General features: G+C 34.2%; 2 protein-coding genes across 2 annotated transcripts; both read right to left on the bottom strand.

The window, feature by feature from the left end:
• Positions 1 to 487: 487 nt before the first annotated feature.
• LOC137400018 (protein-glucosylgalactosylhydroxylysine glucosidase-like) lies at positions 488 to 23,118 on the bottom strand. Its single transcript, XM_068086317.1, has 10 exons — positions 23,074 to 23,118; positions 22,093 to 22,283; positions 20,954 to 21,192; positions 19,488 to 19,671; positions 17,252 to 17,449; positions 16,687 to 16,807; positions 13,103 to 13,194; positions 9,080 to 9,318; positions 5,540 to 5,705; positions 488 to 888 (listed from the first exon to the last, which is right to left on the bottom strand). Exons 2-10 carry the CDS (start codon positions 22,277 to 22,279, stop codon positions 692 to 694), a joined length of 1,623 nt encoding a protein of 540 aa, XP_067942418.1. The 5' UTR covers positions 22,280 to 22,283; positions 23,074 to 23,118; the 3' UTR covers positions 488 to 691.
• On the bottom strand, positions 23,070 to 24,305 carry LOC137400902 (protein-glucosylgalactosylhydroxylysine glucosidase-like). The gene is made up of 3 exons (XM_068087243.1): positions 24,226 to 24,305; positions 23,606 to 23,808; positions 23,070 to 23,290 (listed from the first exon to the last, which is right to left on the bottom strand). Exons 1-3 carry the CDS (start codon positions 24,303 to 24,305, stop codon positions 23,070 to 23,072), a joined length of 504 nt encoding a protein of 167 aa, XP_067943344.1.

Below are 24,305 nucleotides of genomic sequence, written 5' to 3'. Positions count from 1 at the left end.
ACTCACCTTCATCATCATTTGATCACAAAAAATTATAATGAATTGTTGTACCTTGACAGCTCAAAGTTTTGATAGCGAGTAGCACCTGAATGTCTACTTGATGCTGCCCCAAGGCTTTTTGATTGTTGGTTTTAAAACATGAAACTATGTTTAAATTGCTGGGTGTAATTCCAAGCGCTTTCAACAATACTACTCTAGACAGGCTCATGTAAAGAGTAAGTATAAGTTAGAGTGTCTAAGTTTAATGATGCAGACCAAGTTAGAAATCATGTTAATGGAAAGACTATAGATATAGTCAGACCTCATCTTACAATTAGCCTCACTTCCTAAATATGGTGATCTTCTAATCTCGATATTACTAACGGGAAAGGTGCAATATCTGATATGAGGTGACAAATAAGCAAGTCAACGGAATAGGATGAGAGTTTATGAGGTACCAGCCAACACTTCATCTGGTGGTACACATACTATGTTATAATATGGGTCTATTATTTGTGTTTTTCATTGTCCCCCATTCTTGTACTAATACAAAATACATACACATATATTGAGAAAAATACTAATAAGAAGATGGACAAGGAAACTGCAATATACTGCCTAAATAACAGGCAGCAAAGATCAAATGTTAAAAGATTATCAACAGCTCTAGTAAAAGGATATCAAATGCAGAGTAGATATACTTGTATCATAACTAGGATTCACATTGGTAAATGAGAGATTGACAATCCTTCAAGTTGACTACGGAGTTAGTATGGAGGACGTCTGCAGGTTTGCCCTCCTTATAACTCAGAAAAAATTCTCTAAGACTAAAGTTTGCATTTGTCCTCATAACTGTTTTCTCTTCTTTCTGAATGTCTATATCGAATTTAGCTCCGTGATAATTCAAACCTGCAAACAAAATGCATGGCTAGTTCCTTGGTTAGAAAAGAGTACAATTATAAGTTATAATAACTTTACAAAATTTAAACTAAACTAAAATATGGTTGAAGCTCCATAAAAGTGCACCCGAGTTACAACCAATCAGAATTATTTAGCAAATCCCAGCAAATTATTAACATATTGATGATGGAAGTAAAAAAACAACATGAATTCTAAGAACAAGACTGCCAAAGCAGGATAGCTAACAGCTTTATTCCTTCTTGGCTATATTTAGAGGTCTGATCTTACTCATCCAGTTATATTTTGTACACAAAGGCAATGTTTAGGTTTTTATCCACTTGACAACCAAAACACTTAACATATAAGCTGTAGTACCTGATACCATTATACGTTGCTTGGACTGATAAGTACAGAATATCCATATTGAAGTGGAAAACAACTCTCCCGACGTGGAATATTAATATTGAAGTGGAACACAACTCCTTCGACACAGGATATTATGAGGAAGAGTTATTTACACAGTAATGCATGGGCGAGGCGACCACCTTATTCATGGTACGTGACAGAAGAAAGACTGCAGAAGTACAGAGATTCTTTATTATATTCTATTTTAGGTTTTAATGTGTTAAGTCTAAGGTATCTGATTTTTGTTTAGATTTTGCAATTGTTGTGAGTCGTTCTCTTTGTTTTGTAAAAATATTACTTTACTATTTCGATAAAAACCTGGTTATATTCCGCACATGTACAACACGCACCAATAAGATCGCTAGAATTTGAACTAACTGAGGACAAGGGAGATCGAACTAATCCCATCAACAAAAGATATTTAAAGAAGCAGATTTTTAGAGCAGAACATGCTTGCCTGGCATAGCTGCATCATATTCTCACATGTGTATTGATTTGTTAAAGTTGCGTTACTTCCTAGGGTAACATCTGTGGACCCTGAGTTCTAAAACTGGAAAAGTCTCGTGTATCGGTTCTCCCTCTAGCCTAAACTGGCGTGTCTCTGCACCAAGGAAAACTTTGCACACAGAATCATAAGATCAATATACAAGTTAGATTAAGTGTTGTTTAATGCTGTATTTATATGGGACCTATAAAGGACGCGCTGTTGTTAATATCGTCTTTACTTATATCTTGATACTGTAAATATTATGGATTGATCTATGTAACCACCTTGACTTGTACTACCTCTGGATGTTTATGGTCAATACAAACTATTAAATTCTTGACATCACGTTACGCTCGCTTGTTGGATAATATGCTGATAAAGTGGTTAACATGTGTGTGACCATAGGGCATTCTTTTTAATATAAACTACTGCCCTAAAAATATTATTTACTAGTACACTTGGCAATACCGTGCGCCATGAAAGATCATAATGAGTTATCAGTATATGCATAATCAACTCTTTCGCAATTACGTATTCGGTAAAACCTAATACTTGGCAAGTATAAACCATCATAGCATTTGATCCACACGGTCTATAAACCATTCCAAGAACTTTACTATCCCACGACCAAACACGAACAAAGCGATTGTTTGGGAGCTTTATGATAAATGCATATGCGCACACAACTCCCGAAAAATTATCCGTCAACGGCCATTACCAAATCCTTGTACCAAAATCCCATCAAAAAATTTAACCATTTTTGTGTAGAGTCGTTGAATAAAAGTATAATAATGATACAAAACGCATATAAACCTATTAAAATATGTTACCAAATCTTTAAAAAGTTGACGCAATATCCTAAAACTAACCCATTTGATCGGATTATACATAAATAGACATTAATTTGGACTAAAATCGCCATTAAAACTTGACAAACCATAGAGTTAAAATTAACACCAGTCAACGAAACGCCGATAAGGCCGTGCGACAGAGAGTAGAACCATTAAGTCATGCGCATTTCACGAAAAAGAAAATGTGCACATTTCACCAATCTATGGCATTGTCCAATTGCCGAAGGTTTCTGTAATTAATGTATAAGTACTGAAAGGTAATCGTTTCTTTTTTGCCGATTCCACAGGACTCTGACATTTTGAACAATTATAATGAGTACTCTTGGTATTCCAACTGATGTCTAAAGCAGTGAAAGTAAAGGAAATGACGATGATGTTTTACTAACGATTCTTATAAGATTATTACAATATTTAATTGTAAGAATAATTATTCGATTTTATAAGATTATTATGAGATTTAGTTATAAGAATAATCTTTTGAATTTACAAGATCGAAGTATATAGTGACCAATGGTGTGCAATATGTTACTGTTACTATTATTCTAAAGATTTTGTTGATGATACTGCGGCTGTGCCCGACATCGCGGTACTGTCAAGTCGTTTTTAATATCTGCAAAATTAAGTAATAGGCTTACATTTTCTTATAGATATATCTATTTTTATGACAACCAGCAAAAATCGTTTAGATTTTTAAATTCAGCATAATTTTTTAGATATAAATACAGAAATCTAGATAATTATCACAACTTCTTGATATTGGCTGCGATGACCAATGATATACAGCCCCTCCAGCCTGTGTATATTACACAGCAGCTTGCCATTTTACTTCTAATATTGCATTTCTCCTATTGCAGGGGAGAGATATAAACATATAATATTTTCCTTTCATTATTGCTGTTTGTTGTACATAATAACATCCAATACATTACAGCTACCATTGCAGCTACCATTGAAGTTCTCCTATTGCACTGCAGCAGGGCCGTATTGTTCTATGAGGCAGTCTCTGCTGTGCAGAGGCAAAATTTCAGCACCCAAAACGACCAGACGGTGATTTTCTTGTTGTTTAGTGTCGACAATGCTCGGACGAAAGGTGCGAACGTATCGTGCAGAGCTCGTTTTCAGGATATTACTAGTGGTTGCAAACCTAGCGAATCCGTTTCGACACTATTTTTTACTGCTAAGGAAGGAATGGAAAACGGATGTTTCAGTTTTGTCTGTTCTGGATTCACATATTTAATGATAATGATTAAGTTTAAATGTGCTAGACGCTGTTGAGCTGACGAAGAGTTTTGATTTTGACATCTGCCATAAATTCTGGACTTTTAAAACATTTACTTCCACTTAAGATGAATATTTTGAAAGTTATGGGAAGCCAATTAGGGGATAATGTAGAACAATTCTTGGTTGGCTTTACTAGCCTTATTGCAGTTTGACGAAATATTCTGACGATAGTCACTGGATTGATTACCAATTGCAAATGATATTTGAAATGTTTTCTTTATTATTATGGTTATATCGACGCTGCGCGAAGCAGGCGTGTTTAGAACTATCTTGAAACTTTCCAGAAAAAAAGAAATTTGTTGCGAGCTTTCTTCTTATTGCTCATATATCGAGTATGCTTGCTAATTTTTTCACACTATCTTTACATGAAAACATCTACTTCATTGCAAGGAAATCAACTCAGAATTTTCTGCGGCTGCATACATGTAACAGCTGATTTAAACTTTTTGTAATTTTGTGTGTTTCTTTTTTTAATATCTGCTTGACAAGCTCTAGTCACGTAGTATATGTCTATAATTTGTTTGTTTAGTGCGCTATGTTATTATCTATACTTGCATGGAAATATTTTTTGTATAGTTTTTATTTTATGCTCACTCGTTGAACCTGTTTATCCATGGGTAAGGGAAGTACCATCAGCACCAAACCTAATCATCCAAGGCGTGAGAAGAATCTCTAACTTTTTTAAATTCAAAATTTACCATATTCAAATTTAAATAATCTTTAGGAATGAACTCTGATATCACATTGAACTTTGAGTCACTCAGTGTCTGGTGTTCTTATTATAAATTTAGATAGCTCAAGTTAGTTTCATTGTTCTACCATTATTTCTTCTCAGCAGAATCACAAACCTTCTAATGTTCAATTTTAAATAATCTTTAGTCTTTTATTTATAGGTTTGCTGTTTAGAGTTTATTATCAAATCTTAATCAATAATCATAATATTTTTCGTTCTTACCCCTGGCACAAGTTTACATACCACATGATATGTATTCAATAATTCGTACAAAAGGTGATACACAGCAATCTTCATGATTTTTAAGAAATTTTTTTAGTAGTATGCTTGCTTGTATAAGTTGCAATAATACAATTAAAACTGCTCTCAAATAGGGTTTGTTGTGTGTGTTCTGTAAAATCTTTTCAATATTCGGGAGGACGTTGCACACTTCCCGAACCCACCCCGCCGGCCGCTTGGGCCTGCAGCTCTCACAAGTCGCCTAAGGGGGCTACTCAAGATATTGGCAGAGGCATCCTAAAAATGAACAATACAGCCCTGCACTGCAGTGCCATTTGACTGCTAATATTGCATTTTTCAACCGGCAGTACTCTTTCTTTTTTCATAATCACTTTGGTCATGGGCTGTATGACAGGGAAAGTTCTAAAATGTTGACAACGCAATGCTATGTTTCGTAGTCTGTTACTTCAATTTCACATTATTCCCTCATTGTCCAAATACTAAATGTAAAGTTTTAAACTTCAACTGAGGGATTGCGATCGGCCAGAGAAAAACTTGGCCATTTATAGTTTGTCAGCACAAATTTGACTTTTGATGACTTTTTGGTGCAGTGTTTAGAGAAGTGGTATTGCCAGACAATATACTGCCTGGTAACACAAGTAAGTCATCATATGATTATATTACCTGTTACTTTAAGCCTACTGCTGCTAGGAGGCAGCGATGGCTGGAGCCTAACGCCTTCACCTCTGATTCTGATTCCTACATAACCATTGAGAAGGGACTGTAGAAAGCCACCCATACCGGTAATAAAGTTAATAGCCCCAGTTCCATCAGGATACTCACTCCAGACCTACAACAGTGATAGCAGTGCCTATGAATAGAATTTCTCGAGCAGAGCAGTCAATGTATACAAAACACATAGTTGTCTGTCTTTCTGTCTGTCTGTTTGCTAATAGAGATGAAACTGCAGATATTTAGATAAAAGCAAACATGGATCTTATACAACTTTTTGCGGTGAAACTAACTACAATATTTTGATCAGGCTCCTCTATGGGGTTCTAGTGACCCATTTTTGGACTCTTGCATACTGTAACCTAGAAATAAAATAAGAAAACTTGGAGTTATCTTCACCTCTCCATGAAATGAATATGAGGACTATCATACTAAGAGTTTTTTAACGTACTATTGGCAAGCAAAAAAGATTTCAATGCAAAGGAAAAGAGGTAGATAAATAGATGATTGACAGATTGTCCTATATGATTGTAACTACATACATCTACCACCAGGGGAATGCCGGGTACCAATGCTAGTCTATATATATGAATCTCAGTGTTTGTCTTTTTGTCGTTTCGTTAAACCCTGTGTCCAGTAGCAGCAATTAGAATCTAGCAATGAAAAATCAGCACGGCACTGGATTTGATCTCCTGACCTCTATATCTAGAAGCAGCGATCTTAACCATAAAGCTACACGAATTACAATGAACTCATTGCACAAATAGTCATTACATTGGTTGAGATATTCGTGCTTGAAGCACTTGTTTGGAGTGAATAACTAGTATTGTTGATAGTTACGCACAACAATTGTTAAACTGGCCTAAAACAAAAGTATGGTTTTAGTAAAGGTTTTAGTAAAGAACTAGCTTTCCATATTAGTTGCTCAAATTCGTTAAATAATTATTCTATTACCTGTGCAACGCTTGGCATTTGGCTAGTATAAACTGTATATATGAAAGCTGCATAGATGGTAGGTGAAACTTTTGATGGAATATTAAATAATGTTACGATTGGATAAACTAAGATTAAATACTAGATGGTGTTACAATCGAACAAACAGCAAATCTATAGATTAAGATAGAGAGTCAAACATCGACATAGAATGTTGAACCATTCTAAACTTTGCTTCGTAAGTCAAAACTCTCATGCGTAAGTCAAAACTATCTGATCAATACATAGACACATCTATATATAACTGATCTATATACAGACATGTCAATAGATAACTGATCTATATATATATATATATATATATATATATATATATATATATATATATATATATATATATATATATATATATATATATATATATATATATATATACAGTCATGTTAATATATAACTGATCTATATACAGACATGTCAATATATAACTGATCAATACCCAGACATGTGAATATACAACTGATCTATATACAGACATGTCAATAGATAACTGATCTATATACTGACATGTCAATATATAACTGATCTATATACAGACATGTCAATATATAACTGACCAATATACAGGCATGCCAATATATAACTGATCTATATACAGACATGTCAATATATAATTGATCAATATACAGGCATGCCAATATATAACTGATCTATATACAGACATGTCAATATATAACTGATCTATATACAGACATGTCAATATATAACTGATCAATATACAGGCATGCCAATATATAACTGATCTATATACAAACATGTCAATATATAACTGATCTATATACAGGCATGCCAATATATAACTGATCAATATACAGACATGTCAATATATAACTGGTCTATATACAGACATGTCAATATATAACTGATCTATATACAAACATGTCAATATATAACTGATCTATATACAGACATGTCAATATATAATTGATCAATATACAGGCATGCCAATATATAACTGATCTATATACAGACATGTCAATATATAACTGATCTATATACAGACATGTCAATATATAACTGATCAATATACAGGCATGCCAATATATAACTGATCTATATACAAACATGTCAATATATAACTGATCTATATACAAGCATGCCAATATATAACTGATCAATATACAGACATGTCAATATATAACTGGTCTATATACAGACATGTCAATATATAACTGATCTATATACAAACATGTCAACATATAACTGATCAATATACGGACATGTCAATATATAACTGATCAATATTCAGGCATGCCAATATATAACTGATCTATATACAGGCATGCCAATATATAACTGATCAATATACAGACATGTCAATATATAACTGGTCTATATACAGACATGTCAATATATAACTGATCTATATACAAACATGTCAACATATAACTGATCAATATACGGACATGTCAATATATAACTGATCAATATACAGGCATGCCAATATATAACTGATCTATATACAAACATGTCAATATATAACTGATCTATATACTGACATGTCAATATATAACTGATCAATATACAGACATGTGAATATACAACTGATCTATATACAGACATGTCAATAGATAACTGATCTATATACTGACATGTCAATATATAACTGATCTATATACAGACATGTCAATATATAATTGATCAATATACAGACATGTCAATATATAACTGATCTATATACAGACATGTCAATAGATAACTGATCTATATACTGACATGTCAATATATAACTGATCTATATACAGGCATGCCAATATATAACTGATCTATATACAGACATGTCAATATATAACTGATCTATATACAGACATGTCAATATATAACTGATCAATATACAGGCATGCCAATATATAACTGATCTATATACAAACATGTCAATATATAACTGATCTATATACAGGCATGCCAATATATAACTGATCAATATACAGACATGTCAATATATAACTGGTCTATATACAGACATGTCAATATATAACTGATCTATATACAAACATGTCAACATATAACTGATCAATATACGGACATGTCAATATATAACTGATCAATATACAGGCATGCCAATATATAACTGATCTATATACAAACATGTCAATATATAACTGATCTATATACAGACATGTCAATATATAACTGATCTATACACAGACATGTCATTATATAACTGATCTATATACAGACATGTCAGTATATAACTGATCAATATACAGACATGTACAGATATAACTGATTTATTCCTCACCTTACGCGGTTAATCAAACCCAGTTGACTGCCAAAAAGTGACAGATTACTGTACATGTTTTATTGAAAATAACATTATGTCTACCAAATGTGGCAGCGCTGATGCACTTTTTATTATGTAGAAACTTGGCAATCTTATTTGAGTTAAAGATATTTTTAAATTTAATGATTAGTTTACAGCTAGAAACAATCACCTAATCGGCTGGTCATATAAAACAACGAGATTATCATCTAATTCCTTACAATACGAACAGAGCAAACCTGGAATGGCCGAGTAGCTTGTAGCAATTGTCTCTCATACATTTCAGCGGCCTTCGCTGGTTGCCCGACCTCCATATGACCTATACAAAACATACTCCACGTCATTGCGGGACCATTTTTTGTTGTGACCTTCTCATATAAGTCAAGATCACGTTCTCGAACGCTCTGATTGGTCTCGGCATCCAAAGGGTAACCAATCAGAATAACATCGGCTTGCTTCACCTGTGATGTCTCGGGATCTGTAGCAGACATAAGACCTTAAAGTTAGGAAATCAGCGGTCCATATCTCACATGCAAGGCTCCTACAGCAGTGTTCGTAAATATGGGAACACTTAAAATAAACACATTGTTTGTTATTAATTTATATTTTGTTAAGTATTTATTAGATGTACTATGACAATATGAACATCAATAGAAATTTAAGGATGTTCTACACCAAAATATTACTAAATATCTTTTGATATTTGACTTTTTAGCCTGGTTTTGCTGTAACAGAGTGGTCTTTGAGTACTATGAAAACAATCCAAAAAATTTATATTCATTGACCAAGTTTGAGATGGTTTTTGAACATACATGTGCACGTAACATGTGCACATGTTAACTATATAAAAGTAAATTGGTGGCCCTTGGAGTATTAGTAGCATCTTAATATTTAGTTGGTCAGCCATTACTGTTGATCGCAGGATGGGATAAAATGAATGCCAAATAAATATATTAAACTTCTTGAAAATACATTTGGTGACAAACATAATGTGTAAAACACTTTTTTCTTAAAGGTTAATTTGCAACAAAATTCACATTACAGTTATTTGGTATCAAAAGATTCATCATGTCTTACTCTGTTGTGTTGTAGGTGCAAAATATGTGGAAATGTGATTACAAGCTCTTAAAAGCTACAAGTAAGTTCATACTTTAAACTTTTTATATTTCTATTATATGTCATCTTAATATCAATAGCATTTTATTTCTACTAACATTTTACTGTTTGATTCAATGAAATCTTTATTATAAATACCTTTAAATAAGGTACCATTAAATAACTACAGTAGACCTACGTGTGGTCTGAGATGATATAGTGAGGTTTTGCCACAAATGAAAAAGAACTTGCGAGAGGTTGCTAGATGTCTCTGTAATTATGATCACCACTGTATCAGTAGAGAAATACAAAAAACAGAGAATGAGTTGGGGCAAAGACAGAACAGAACTTCCACCTTTTTAAACATTGTCAAAGATTTTTAACCAAGTGTTGAGCTGAAGGTTTAATCTGAGCCACTCTTCTCATCCTATCTCCCGTAAATGCTTATATGAGTTGTGGATGCATCTCAGTGGTATTTTATAACTGTTAAAGATGACTTTATAGACAAGATCTTTTCCTTGAAAGGCAGCAAAAGCAACTGTTACACTGATTCTTTTTGCTAATTATGCTCATCTTGGCGGTGCCAACCATGATATATGATCAACCTTACTACAGATATGACAAGTGAACTACAGTTTTGTGAAAGTAAACTTTTATTTCATCATCTAATTTGAGCTACAACTAGATATAAATTTGCCTCGGTGGTATACTTAATTAAAGATAACTTACCTCGATGGAGCACTTAAGGAAAAATAACTGCACAATTTTTATGACTATTTCCATAGAAATAGTAAACCCTAGATTGGCGAATAGCTATCATTACAATGGAGCAAAAGTGAGGCCTATAATTGACTGTTGTTCTCACGACATTACGTCGCAGTGATGCGCATCACGGCAACAGAGCCTTCAGCTGAGCAATGAGTTTAGTAGTGAAAGCATGCTTGTCGTGCTAGTTTGTAAGTCATAAACATTACAATAAGACCAAATTCTTGGTGAAATGTCATCAGAGGAGACTACAACACTCCAGGTATGTAAACTCACAATAAAAAATTTAAATACTTGGTACTTGCACATGTACTATATCATTGGTTCACGTTGTAAGTTACAACTGGAAACAAACTAACTACCAACTCAACTGAACTTACTTGTCTTATCATGGTCTCATAACAACAAACATACCTTTCTAAGATTATTCTGAATTGAAAGTGAAGAGAATGAATGCTTGGGACTATCAAAAGAAAGAGTGTCTAGACTGATTACAACAACACATATTACAAACTTGTCTCTCAGCTGATAGGGTTGTAATCTAGCTTGGCATGATTGATCAAATGTCTTTTTTGTCTCATTCCAAGTAATGTAATGATATTCATTCTACGACATGTATGTATTGTTTATGTTTAGACTAAGAAAAAGTCAAGCCGCAGCTAGTGCTGTGCCTATGGATGTTCAAGCAATCCTGAGAAATGCCCAGATCTTGAGTTTCACCACTTTCCAAACGAGAAACGAGCTGAATCCCGTAATGCTTGGGTAAACGCGGTGCAAAGACAGGATGGGACTCCAACATCAAGCTCTGTATTATGCAATGGAAATTTTCAGAAAAACTGCTACAAGGTTCCACCAGGTATTGGAAAAAAACAATTCTAAAATCTGACGCAATACCTACAATATTTACAGCTTATCCAACCTACCTTCAGCCAATAGCTGTGAAAAGACGGACACCAACCATAAGAACAGAAAGCCTGCCGAAATGTGGAAGAACATCTCAGACAGCAGCCAGCACTAAAATACCTGACCCTGAAAATACCACACCTGGTGATACTACTGTTCATGATGATGAGCAACCTGCAGCTTCTGACAATCAGAACACACCTACAGCCTCGACAACGAGCTGCCGATGTGGGGGTAGACCTAAACAGCCTGCTGTCACACGTATCTCAATATTAAAAAGAAGAATCAAAACTCTACAGCAGAGAGTTCGTCGATTAGAGAAGAGGAATAGGATTCAAAATAATTTGATCACAATACTGAAAAAGGACAAAAACTTGACAATGTAGAGCTTACATCGATGGATGGATGTTTAGGAGAATTATTGTCAAATGAAACCACAAACAAAGCTAGAAAGACTAAAAAGACTTACAGCAAAAAGGTAAAAGAGTTTGCCATAACATTGTTCTATTATTCGACAAAGGCTTATGAATACCTGCGGAGACTTTACATTGCCAAATTCATGCATTATTCGATCAAGGTTTAAAACAGTAGAGTGCCAGCCTGGCTTTTTGACAGATGTCATGAAGAATTTGAAGAATGCCATCCGCAGATAACTGCTCCTAAATCTCATTTGATTCATTAATTTGTTATTAGTGTAATTTCTATTTGGTCACTCTTTGTATTATCAATGATATAGAAGCTTCTAAATCATTGGTATTACCCATTACCATGTTTCTAAGATTCTTGCCTTTCTCATCCAAAGTCAGTTTTATATGTTATCAAATAAAATATGCAGTCTCACATGCACAAACTATGGAAAAATTGAGCAGGTTTTAGTGTTAAATCAATAGGAGTTCATAGATCAGCTGATTCACTTTACACATCAATATGACGTTGCGTCATGCTAATTATAGGCCTCACTTGTTTTGATTATTCGCATATCTAGGGTTTACTATATCTATGACTATTTCATATCCGATGCTTAACTAATAGTATTTACTATCGCAGAACAGGATCTATGAAAACATCTACTGAAAGTGTTTGTGTGCTCACATGCCATGAACAAGTTTAAGAACTACTTTACGATGTATTATATGGTATTAAATTGAGTTGTTTGCCCACAACAAATTTTCAAATTTAAAACTACTGTTACGATAGCTTAAAAATTATTGGTAAAGGAGTAAAATCGGATCTCACCCAATTAGAGTTGGTTTTGATCAAGTAAAATACATACAAAAACTGAATAAAAGCAATATAAAATATACTGCTGTAGCTGTACATACATGTACACCTATATGTACCTACAGCAATATAAAATATACTGCTGTAGGTGTAATGTACATGCATCTTCACGTTTGATTATTTTGCACGCAGGAACCTGTCACATGCATGTAATTAAAAATCTGTCAAACTCACAACTGATTATGTCAAACTCTGACAAGCAGGCACCTGTCACATACCTGTCACTGAGTACCCATCAAACTCAGGGTGGTAGTTCAACTTGTCATCGAAAGGTATGTATATGTCAGTAGAGGTGGGCTCTTCACGACTGCTGAAAAATAAAGAAGTTACCTGTTCAAGAACCTCCATGCTACTATATCTTGCTATCATACGCTGTGTTTCCATGCTTCGAATGAGTTTGGAGTCGCTTTCGCTCCGAATCATAGAAACGGTAAAATCTGAATGCATTCAATGCCATTTTGCTTTGCTAATTTTTGTAAATTAGTGTAAAGGCGTTCATTATGAGAGTACTTCAACATCATAGAAATGCTCACTGCTGATGGATCCAAATCGATCATACTTGGCTAAGCTCTCCCCAGTGGAAGTAAAAGAATTTCAGTACACAACTAAGCAGGTATCAGCTACAAAACCATTCTAATGTTGCTCACTACTGTTTCTGCTTGACTTTTTGCTTCCACAAGCGAAGAACGAGTTGGTCGTACCAGGATGACAAAATAATTTCTTTTTTAGTGCAACTAATTGACTATGCATAAATCGAAAAGTGACCATGACCCGAAAATGAGCCTACTTTAACAAGCTTTGCTTTTAGGAATACATTGCGAATCTTGGAAATATCTAAAGTACGTCTCCGAATTGTTGACGTTAGGTGCAAATTCATCGAGAGTGGGCAACTCCAAACTTACTTGACGCATGGAAACCTAGTGATAGTATGATATGAGCTAGTTATGAATGGTATGAATTGCTTGATATATCAATTAATGTTTGGGAAGTGGGGAGATATTTATTACTCTACCAGACTACCTAGTATGTAGCCAGGAGCCTTCTTTCGATCAGGATATTGTACTCGCTAGAAACTAGTCTGACATATATCACATAGGTAAAATATTACAATATATAGCGTGAAAAGACAATAGGTAATATTTAGGCATGGGAAGATAAAGAACAATATAAGAAATGAACACAACTAATATGACAAATATATACATGAAGAAGACTGCTTGCTGTAAGATGAATCGGGAGTTGTCCTTACAACCAATTTGAATCTATAATTTGTTCATTATCAATGTCAAACAATTAAGTTTCTTACCGCAAGGAACTAGCAAGATTAAATTGATGAGGGAAAAAGCAATCTTAGTGTTTCTCTGTAGAAAGATGCAAGTTAGCGATGCCTGCGTTTATTATGTCTGCATAGACATGCATACGATACTCTGTTACAGATGAAATCATGCCTTGATTAGATAGCCCAAGCACCGCTACTGAAGTCCTTGAAAAGTAGAACAATTTCAATGGGCAAGGCACTGCATTATATGATAGCGCATTTCATAATGACAGCTCTTTTATCAGAGAAGAACTCTAGTGCATTATCCATTTTAATACAAGTATAAGATTATATCAAACACTTGAGCTCTGAAGCATTATAAAAAGGTACTATAATTTGTACTTGCAGCCGTTATTGTGGTATGTTACAAAAAATTAAAAAGCTGCTAGGCCTCTTGGTAGTTCTGTATGAAAAAACTTCTGGATTGGTTAAGATTATTCCACTGAAAGGAGGGTGTGATTGTTATTTACAATCTTCAGAAACTATTAAATTAAATTATAAAATAAGAAATCATATTTATGAGGAATGGGAAAGAAAACTAGCCAATTTAAGCATACTTAGATTAATCAGTATACTTTCATACTCTAGCTCAAAAAACAAAATTGCGTGCAGATTATGGTATGTGTTCTAGTCTCTCACAGTTGGTGTCTCCTATGAAAAAAAACCATTAGGTATGATTGGAGTCCTGCTAGTTATGACATTACAACAATAGCTTTGTTTAGTACTATGACATGTGCTCATCAATTTCGTTTTCTCTAGATTAAGCTGCTAGCCGTTTGCCCATTCCTTTGTAGAGTGTACTGCTGCAGCGTTAGCAGTGACATCTGATTTCAATGTCACGACTTTATAGAAAGTTGCATCATTTGCACACTTTATATACTTAGTGCCCTCCACTACCAGATTGTTGAAATAATTTAGGATGGAATTAGCCCAAGTTTTGTACCCTGAGTTGCTCCGACTCTCCCAGAGGTGTATGCTGACTGCTGACCACTGCATTTCACTCGTTGAGTCCTGTCTTCGAGGAAACTCAATATCAATGCTTTTACATTAGAGTTGAGTTAAAACTCACACGTTTTCTTTTGTAAGATCTCTGGCTGCAGCTAGTTGAATTCTTTTGCGAAGTCAAGAGCAGCGATTTGTACAAATTTAAACGGTAAAGTTTAAGATCAGACAAACCCCTCAGTAACTCTGGTCAGAAATACACTGTAGATCAACTAAATCATCGACCAAGATCAGTAGCCTATATGCTGAGTGATAAAAGAAACCTGAGTACATCGAGCTCTTGACTTGCTCCTAACTTTATACACTTTTTCACTATTATCTATCTCAGGATTAGTATAACAACATATTTTATACTCAACAATATTTATAATTATCATACCTTAATTGAAGTCACTAACCAGCTACTGTAGATAAACCAGAAAGTCATAGCTATTTAAAAAGTTTTCTTCTAGAAAAAGTAGTTATTTATTGGCATAGCCCATTGTTTTTCTTGTATCAATAGTGCCCTGCATATTTTATATACATGTTCTTGTTATATTTAACAGAGCAGCAGCTAATATGGAAAATGTAGCAGCTCAATGGGATAAGGTTTGCAGGAAATTAGGGCAAATACATCTGATGAGAAACAGCTGTTTGATCACTGCAAAGAAATTCTAGGACAAGTTCAAGGACAAACTTTTTATCAGTCTTACATAAACTAACATAAAACTGTAACTGAAGCTTCTTGGAGGCTATGTAGCATTCAGCATTAAAATTTAAAAAAGGTATGATTTCTGCATGATGGTGTACAGTATTTTTTAATTTGTATTTTACAGTAGTGATCATAGTTATGGGACAACACAGTAACTTTTATGTTATTTTTTATTTATGACATAAACTTACTTCTGTTATTATCTCAGACTATACATACTATGCATATTTGAGAAAAAAATTTTGTAGATACCCTGTTCGTCACGAAAATTATTCTCGAGAAATGTAATCCATTTTATGGGCAGCCATTTTATCCTATCCTGTGCTTGATAATAAGGGATGGCCAACTAAATATTAAAATGCTACTAATACTCCATCGGCTGCCAAAAAAATTTCACATAATTAACTGCAAACACGTGTATGTTCAAAAACCATGTTAAATCTGGCCAATTATTTCGACAAATCTAAACTCTAAAATCCAATTTTGTATTGGATTTTTTGTCGAAGTACAGACACCGACATGTTAATAAAAAATGACAAATATCAGTTGATATTTGTCAATATATTGATATTTAATATTATTCATGTGTAGAACACCCTTAGCTTTGTATTGATATGCATATTGCCATAATTTATCTAATAAATACTTAGCAAACATGAAAGTGATAGCAAATAACGTGTCTAATCTAAACAATCCCACAACTGTAGAAGTTTACAACCATAATAAATTCACTCAGCTGTACAATACAGGAGTGTTAAGCTTTCTCAACAAAGCTGTATTGCTAAACTCACCTCTTGGCAGGCAGCGTTGACTGCGACTGTTCATTAGGAAATGAGATTGCCAGCTTAGCAGCCATATTAGTGTATGCCGAGTTGTTGACTGGGTAATGCCATTCATCAGGAGGCATAACTCCTACAAAGATGACAAAGGCCTGAGAGCCTTTCACAATGCCATTTTTCAGTATTACAACTGTCTTTCGTATCCAATTCTGAACTAGCAATTTTTATAATTTTTGAAGTGACGCAAAATCTATTCACAGGAAATCACCTGGGAAACAAAACGTTCAAAAAAATTGCTAGTCTCTCTCTAATGTATGTATGTATTTTACTAAATTTTTCAATTGTATGATTTTGTAAACCAACAATTTAAGTAAAAATCAAATACATATGTTTTCTTTGAGTTTTATAGTAGAACTAGTTTATCTTTGTACATCTAGTGATCAAAAACACAATCAAATTGCCAAAGCACAACTTCACAATCAAATAGCTACTGCAGTGGAGCCATGACTGCTACTGTGAACATATCACTAAACAAATATTGCTAAACACAGATTAATTTGTAACAATGCAGATATACCCAAAACTCCATATTTTTGCTTGTCTTCCAGCCAAGATAACCTTGAAATCCAATATTCAGCAAGCTGTTGGCTCAAATCAGTGAGGCTGTCAGTGGACTCTCCCGTAAGGTAAAAGTACTGCCGCAGAGCCAGGGCTACATCTGCACTAACATGTAACTCATACTTTTCACAGTCATCTGAGGGAGACACTGGGAGACCTGAATATACATCATAGATGTCTAGACTACAGGCAATATATGTCTGGACTATATATCATAGATGTCTAGACTATATATCATAGATGTCAAAACTATATATCATAGATGTCTAGATTATATACCATAGATGTCTAGATTATATATCATAGATGTCTAGACTATATGCCATAGATATCTAGACTATATATCATAAATGTCTAGACTATATACCATAGATGTCTAAACTATATATCATAGATGTCTAGACTATATACCGAAGATGTCAAGACTAAATATCATAAAAGTCTAGACTAAGTACCATAGATGTCTATACTATATACCATAGATGTCTAGATTATATATCATAGATGTCTAGACTATATACAGTAGATGTCAAGACTAAATATCTTAGAAGTCTAGACTAAGTACCATAGATGTCTATACTATATACCATAGATGTCTAGACTAAATACCATAAATATTTACACTGTATACCTTAAATGTCTAGATTACATACACTATTTGACTAGATTACATACACTATTTGTCTAGACTATGGACCATAGTTATATAGACGATAGACCATAATTCTCCAGGATTCTACAATCCATCGCTCTAAAACTTAGAATTTAGAAACTTCTCCCAGCACTGGTTAACAAATACAGTTCCCCGAACATAGCTAAAGTACATAGCTAAAGTACATAGCTAAAGGACATAGCTAAAGGACATAGCTAAAGTACATAGCTAAAGGACATAGCTAAAGGACATAGCTAAAGGACATAGCTAAAGGACATAGCTAAAGCTCATTAGCTCGTTGAATGAAACGGTTTAATGAATAGTTATGCTATATCTAGTATCAAATATATTGTTTTACATAAAAATCCTACTAATTTCCAATAATTAACACAAGCATCTATTCAATAAAACATGTAGAACTCAATTCAAAGTTTCATTTACTGTAAAAATCATATACAATAGATGCTCCTATAACGTATACCTCCTAAAAACCTAAATTCCAGATAATGTAACAAATTTAGGCGAATTTTTTGTTTTGTACTACGTAAAAAATTTCATATAACAATAAGTGTCAAATCGGACCAGTTCTCAAATTCGATTTGAATGGTAACCTATTGCGCCGCACTTGCAAGAGAAACAATGATGGTGTATAGCATTATATCTATTATATATACAACTTTCATAACATTGTAGTTTGTCATGATAGATCCTCAGATGTGTCAACAAAACAGAGAACAGGTTAGCTGCACAACTGTTCATAAATACTTCAAAGCGATCGATTGGTGCAGGTGATACAGCGTCAGTCTACTGATCTGGATGTCATGAGTTGGAGTATTGTCAAAAGTTATCATTTATCCTAACTTTGACTCCTGTATACAGATATACAGATAGACAGATGGTATTGTCCCGCTCTTTTTAAAGTATAAATATTGTTTGATTGTAGATTTATAAAATATTTGTTATTAGTTTATTGTATTGTAGATTTATAAAATATTTGTTATTAGTTTTCCTTTATAGAATAGTCTTTGCTGTTTAGCACAAACAAGAGAATCGTTGTAAATAAATGTCAAAGATGTTCGTTTTCATTCAACTTATTGTAAAGTTATTGCAATCCTGGTCTATAAAGCCAGTGAAATTGATCAGAAAAGGAGAGAAGTTGTCGATGCAAGCCAATAATACTGCAGTTACAATAAAGCCAATAATAATTCAGTTACGGTACAGCCCACAAATTAAAAAGTCAAGTGTAGTTTTTCCTTTTTTTGTGGCCAAAGGGGTGAGTTTGGAAAGATCTTGAAATGGATTAGGCAATTTAAATGTATTTTACTGTTCATATAACGGGAAATTCCCATAACGTAAACGTTCCTGGAACAAATTGTATATGTTGTAGAAGTGTCTACTGTACTTACTTACTGTACTTACCCTACTGTACCCAAATCTGTTATAAAAAAATATACAAGATTTGCAGGGAAGAGCAACTCTCAGATAATACACCTGGCGATCTTTCCAAGGGAATTGCCCGTAAACCACACAAACATTCTCATACCTGTCACAGCTTGCCCCCATGAAAATTGTACACCGTGTTTGAGATTTGCCTCTGCATTTCTCTGGGCCTGTTCCTTGACCCTCAGTCGTGTGTTTAATAGTTCTCGTGCTATATCGGCATGAAGGACAAGTATGGGTGGGTACATCCACGTTTCCTGATCCCAAAACACGTGGCCTAAGTAGTCCTGCAAAATAGCTGACACACAATGTTTTTCGATGGATATTAGTATATTTTATTTTTGCGACATGTAATATTATTGTTATTATTACATACCGTATATACCGAAAACTTGGAGTTTGCCCTAGCAAAGCCTAATGAATTGAGTTGAATTATATATGTACTAGCGGTGCTACCCGGCATTGCCCGTGCATTAAATATCTGCTTATAAACAATGAGATGTAATGAGAGTTGCCTGTCACTTGCTATCAGCCTTACACATTGCATATGCACATACGTTTGTACATACATACGTATATACGTACATACATATGTACGTACATACGTATGTACATACGTATGTACGTACGTACGTGCGTACATATGTACGTACATATGTACGTACATACATACGTACATACATACATACATACATACATACATACATACACACAAACTTTGAGAAATATATATATATAGGCTTCTAATGACGGTCCGCCATGACTTTTCTGAAGCAATGTCCAGCTACGCTATTCTAATAATAGCTATAGCTGGAGGGACACACATACACACATATCTACATACTTTGAGAATTATATATATAGATTGATATATACATGTAGTTTATAATAAATATAGCAAGGGAAACATAAAAAAAGAAACTAGATTATACAGATAAATGAGCAGTGAACTCAGGGAGAGAAGCTAATAACATTGTAGCATCTAGACTGTAGCACCAACTCAGAAGGTTCGGTGTTCTTCTGAATGCATGTAGTTTCTCTAATCACTCCACATTATAATGTGTACTCTTTCAATCAGTGGGGCTTGGCAAACTTACACATTTTAGCTAAAAAAGATTTGTGAGAAAGTGAGTTGCAATTCCCATCGTAGGTTTCTTGAAGCGTATTTGCAAAAGTGAAACAACAATTATAATGCTAAGCAGTTTTAAAAATCAACAAAACGAATTAAAAGATAAATTTCAAAATTCAAATTAAAAGAATCCACAAATAATTGAAAAAATATTGAGTAATTGATCAAAAGTCTTTCATTTAGCCGAACCAGAGAATGTATAACATCAAATTAAACCTTAATACATTTAACACCATCAAACTTTAACACCATCTTAACCACTTGACCGCCAATCAACCACCTTCCAAGGTTTCAGAATAATTATTCATGTAGTTAGACTCTGTGCTTTATCGATACACCTGATGAGTACTCACAACACACGAGACAGCCAGGTTACTAGTAACTATAATATGGACAAGCAAAAATGATTACTAACAGAAAAGTGATACAGGCTAACTAACCTCTCCTGTCCCGTCTCCACATGAAAGAGATTCAGGGCTAAGACCATAAAATTCATGCACGGTACAGTTTGCATCATATTGTGCAGGCAGTGAAGACAGCAGGTAATATTGACAACCATAGACAAGTTGGTTAGGTTTTATTTCATCACTCCATATATCTATTCGTCCTTCCTGCCATATGCAATACCAGCCTTGATAGTGGTGCATCAATAATTCATTGTTTATCTGCAGGTCCACACCTGAAAAATAACACAACCATAAGATGCCTTCAAAGAATGAAGTACATGTATTTGGTTTTCACAGCAATAATATTACTCTTTTGACAATAATTTCATTTAAAAACACAAATGTTTGGCAAATTATGCCATTCAACAATCTAATTAGAAAAAAGAAAAAAGGGCAACAGTTAGCCACTAAAATGAAATAAATAGCTTGACATATAGTGTTCAAAATACCTCTCTCTGCTATGAGAACGCACTGCTATGAGAATGGATTTTAGGTGAAAAATTATCAAAGCAGCTGGCAGTGATATTTTCAAAATAATTGTTAGGTATTATATGTAACTTGTTCATATCACGTAAGCTGCAGGATCATGATGCTTTTACATAGGCATGCAGGATACAGAAAATATATAATACAAATATAACCTTAGCGGGAATAGCAATCAACAAGTTCTTTACTTATCTATCCCTATAGGCCCACCCGCACATGAGGAAAGGAGCTAAGGACATGGACAGATGATCAGTGTCTAAATGCTTGTTATGCTGAGGAGCTAAATGTGTTTTTACATATTGCTGTTTAAAATACTCAAATCATTATCTCTAATCTACCACACCTTATACCTTATCAAACCACTACACCTTATACCAAACACCAACACCTTACCAATATACATTATAGTACAGAGTTATGCAAAAAGAGCTTTTTTAATACACATAATTTGCTTTACTCTGTTTTTTTTCACAGTCTAATTTGCTTTAAATGGCTTTGACCAGTGTAAATAAAGTTACCTAATATCTAATGATGTATTTTCAGGTTTATTGATAAATTTGATAATATTTTATCAATATTATTGATCTATTTATTTCTATATTTACTTAATACTACTATTAAATATTCTCTATAACTGTATGGTTTACCTTTATCATACTGATACAAGCATTGTGCCTGAGTGCTGTTAACAGACATCAGGTATGTGTAGGTTACGCTCGCTATGCCGGCAGCAAGAGTCAAACTAGGGGGTATTTTATCCAGCTTGACATAAAACTCTGTTATCTGTATCGTCTTATCTCCTGGCATCTCTGTCTCGTAGATTTGTCCAATCATTTCTCTGCAAAAACTCAGTCAATACTTACATGTGTAGCAATACAGTTAACTCTTAAAAAGCTATGACTACGAGCTGCATACAAAGAGTTAGATAGTGATTATAATTAACACATTTCCAAATTGAACCGTCAAAATATGTTTGCCACACATTGAATTAATAAATTCAACATAGAATCATACCAAGTTTTCGCAAACTCCTTGAAGATGTGATCATATCAAATCCTAATCGCTTTTATCAGGAACTCTAAGTATTTTTTTATTATTTGAGATATCATTTGTTGTTTAGGTGATCCGACTGCCAGGATGTTTGAAGATTAAAATCGACAAAAGTTTATCACAGTTAAAACGCTCAAAAGAAAAATGCCTAGATTTCCCCCAAAATGATGTCAATAATCTTATAATAAGTGTTAAATATATGGTCTCTTCTTTGGCCAATCATAAGCATTGGGCTCTCATATGTTTACACCACATTTAGAGAAAATCAATCAAATAAATTCTAACCAATCTATTTTAAATCATTTGAGACATTTATAGCCACAAAATAACATATATGTCAATAGAGACACGTAAGGCTGCAAACTCAAATGCAAAACCCAATGTCAATAACAAGAATACCTCCATAGCTACGTACCGTATACATAGATACATACTATTTACATTACAGTTAACTAATAAAATGGTAAAAATCTAGAATTACAAGCAGCTCCTGAAGCCCTCCTACAATGGCTAGCTTAGTATATCACTCCAACAACTATAAAATATTCTACCAACTGCGGCTGTTCAAAAGCACCTACGTTGTTGAGCTCGTTTCTGACAGAAGTTTCAGTGATAAATCTGGAGACACAAAACCACTGCCAGCCTCCAGGTTGATTGTAACCTCAGAGTCCTGAGTGCTTCCATCAACTCTCTCTATCCTTATTTGGTTAACAAGGAGGCTGGGTATTGTCCTATGAGCACAGACTAAGTGTTGGACCTGCACGTCCTTGCTTGATTGGACTTCAGTGAAAGAACCTGCAATCACCTGTTAGTCTTTGACACGAGGATAGTTTAGTGTCATTGTTCAAGTAGTTGATATGAGCAAGTTCAACTGGTAAAATTTAACTCACTCACTTTTTACCCCCACCACTCTCTCTGGTATACTAAAGAAGTAGGCAGTACAGCTAAACCAATTTACTAGTACCCATTCATTTTCTAACTTAACCATTTGCCAGTAAACAAACAGTAAAACTGACAGTGCGCAAGTATAAACATACTGTTGCAATTAGAATAGTTTTATTTTGAAAGTCAATATGTTTTTGACAAGTCAAATAAATGTTTTTCACCTACCTTTGATGCAGTCTAACGAAAAAATTGAAGTTGTCTCAGCCCTTGGTTTCAGTTGGATTCGATTGAGGGCGGGTATAGCTGCCCTATGACTTTTCTTTCCTTCTCCATTGTAGAGACCATTCATAAATATTCTGTCATGATAGACTATGGTGCTGATATGTCCGTTACCAACACTCGCCATGAGCAAGGGGTTGGTTGGAAGACTGTATAAGTACACGACACTTACAAAATATACCGTAAAAGATTACAAGTGTTCTTATAACTGCTATACAACTCATTCAAAAGCATTCTAACTTGGCATGACATTCTAAAACAAAATCCATTCGTTACAGGTAGACTTGACCGCATAACTTTCATTAGGACAACGCGCAATTCAGAACACACGAGAGTTGTCTTTTCAATGCATAATCAATCAGCAAAAGAAGACAACTAGAAGTTAATAATTTTGCAACACCTAACCTACTAATAAAATAATAATTGTTGACTAATGATACATCTAGTAGTTGGCTAATGCAACTGAGCTGAATAACTCTAAAAATCTTTGCTTGCACAAATGGCGCATTTAATCAGTGGAGTTAACAGTCAATCCAGTTGGAAAGAGTTAACAAAACTGAACTCACTCCGCTGAGCTGCAAGTAAACACGTAAGACTCCTCATTCACATCTGGTGGAGACCATCCAGAGTCAGGAAATGATGCCAT

This window comes from Watersipora subatra, chromosome 7 (assembly GCF_963576615.1).
Source record: "Watersipora subatra chromosome 7, tzWatSuba1.1, whole genome shotgun sequence".
Taxonomy (NCBI): Eukaryota; Metazoa; Bryozoa; class Gymnolaemata; order Cheilostomatida; family Watersiporidae; genus Watersipora; species Watersipora subatra.
The sequence above is the reverse complement of the archived record's forward strand: the minus strand, read 5'-3'. Positions and strand labels throughout refer to the sequence as shown.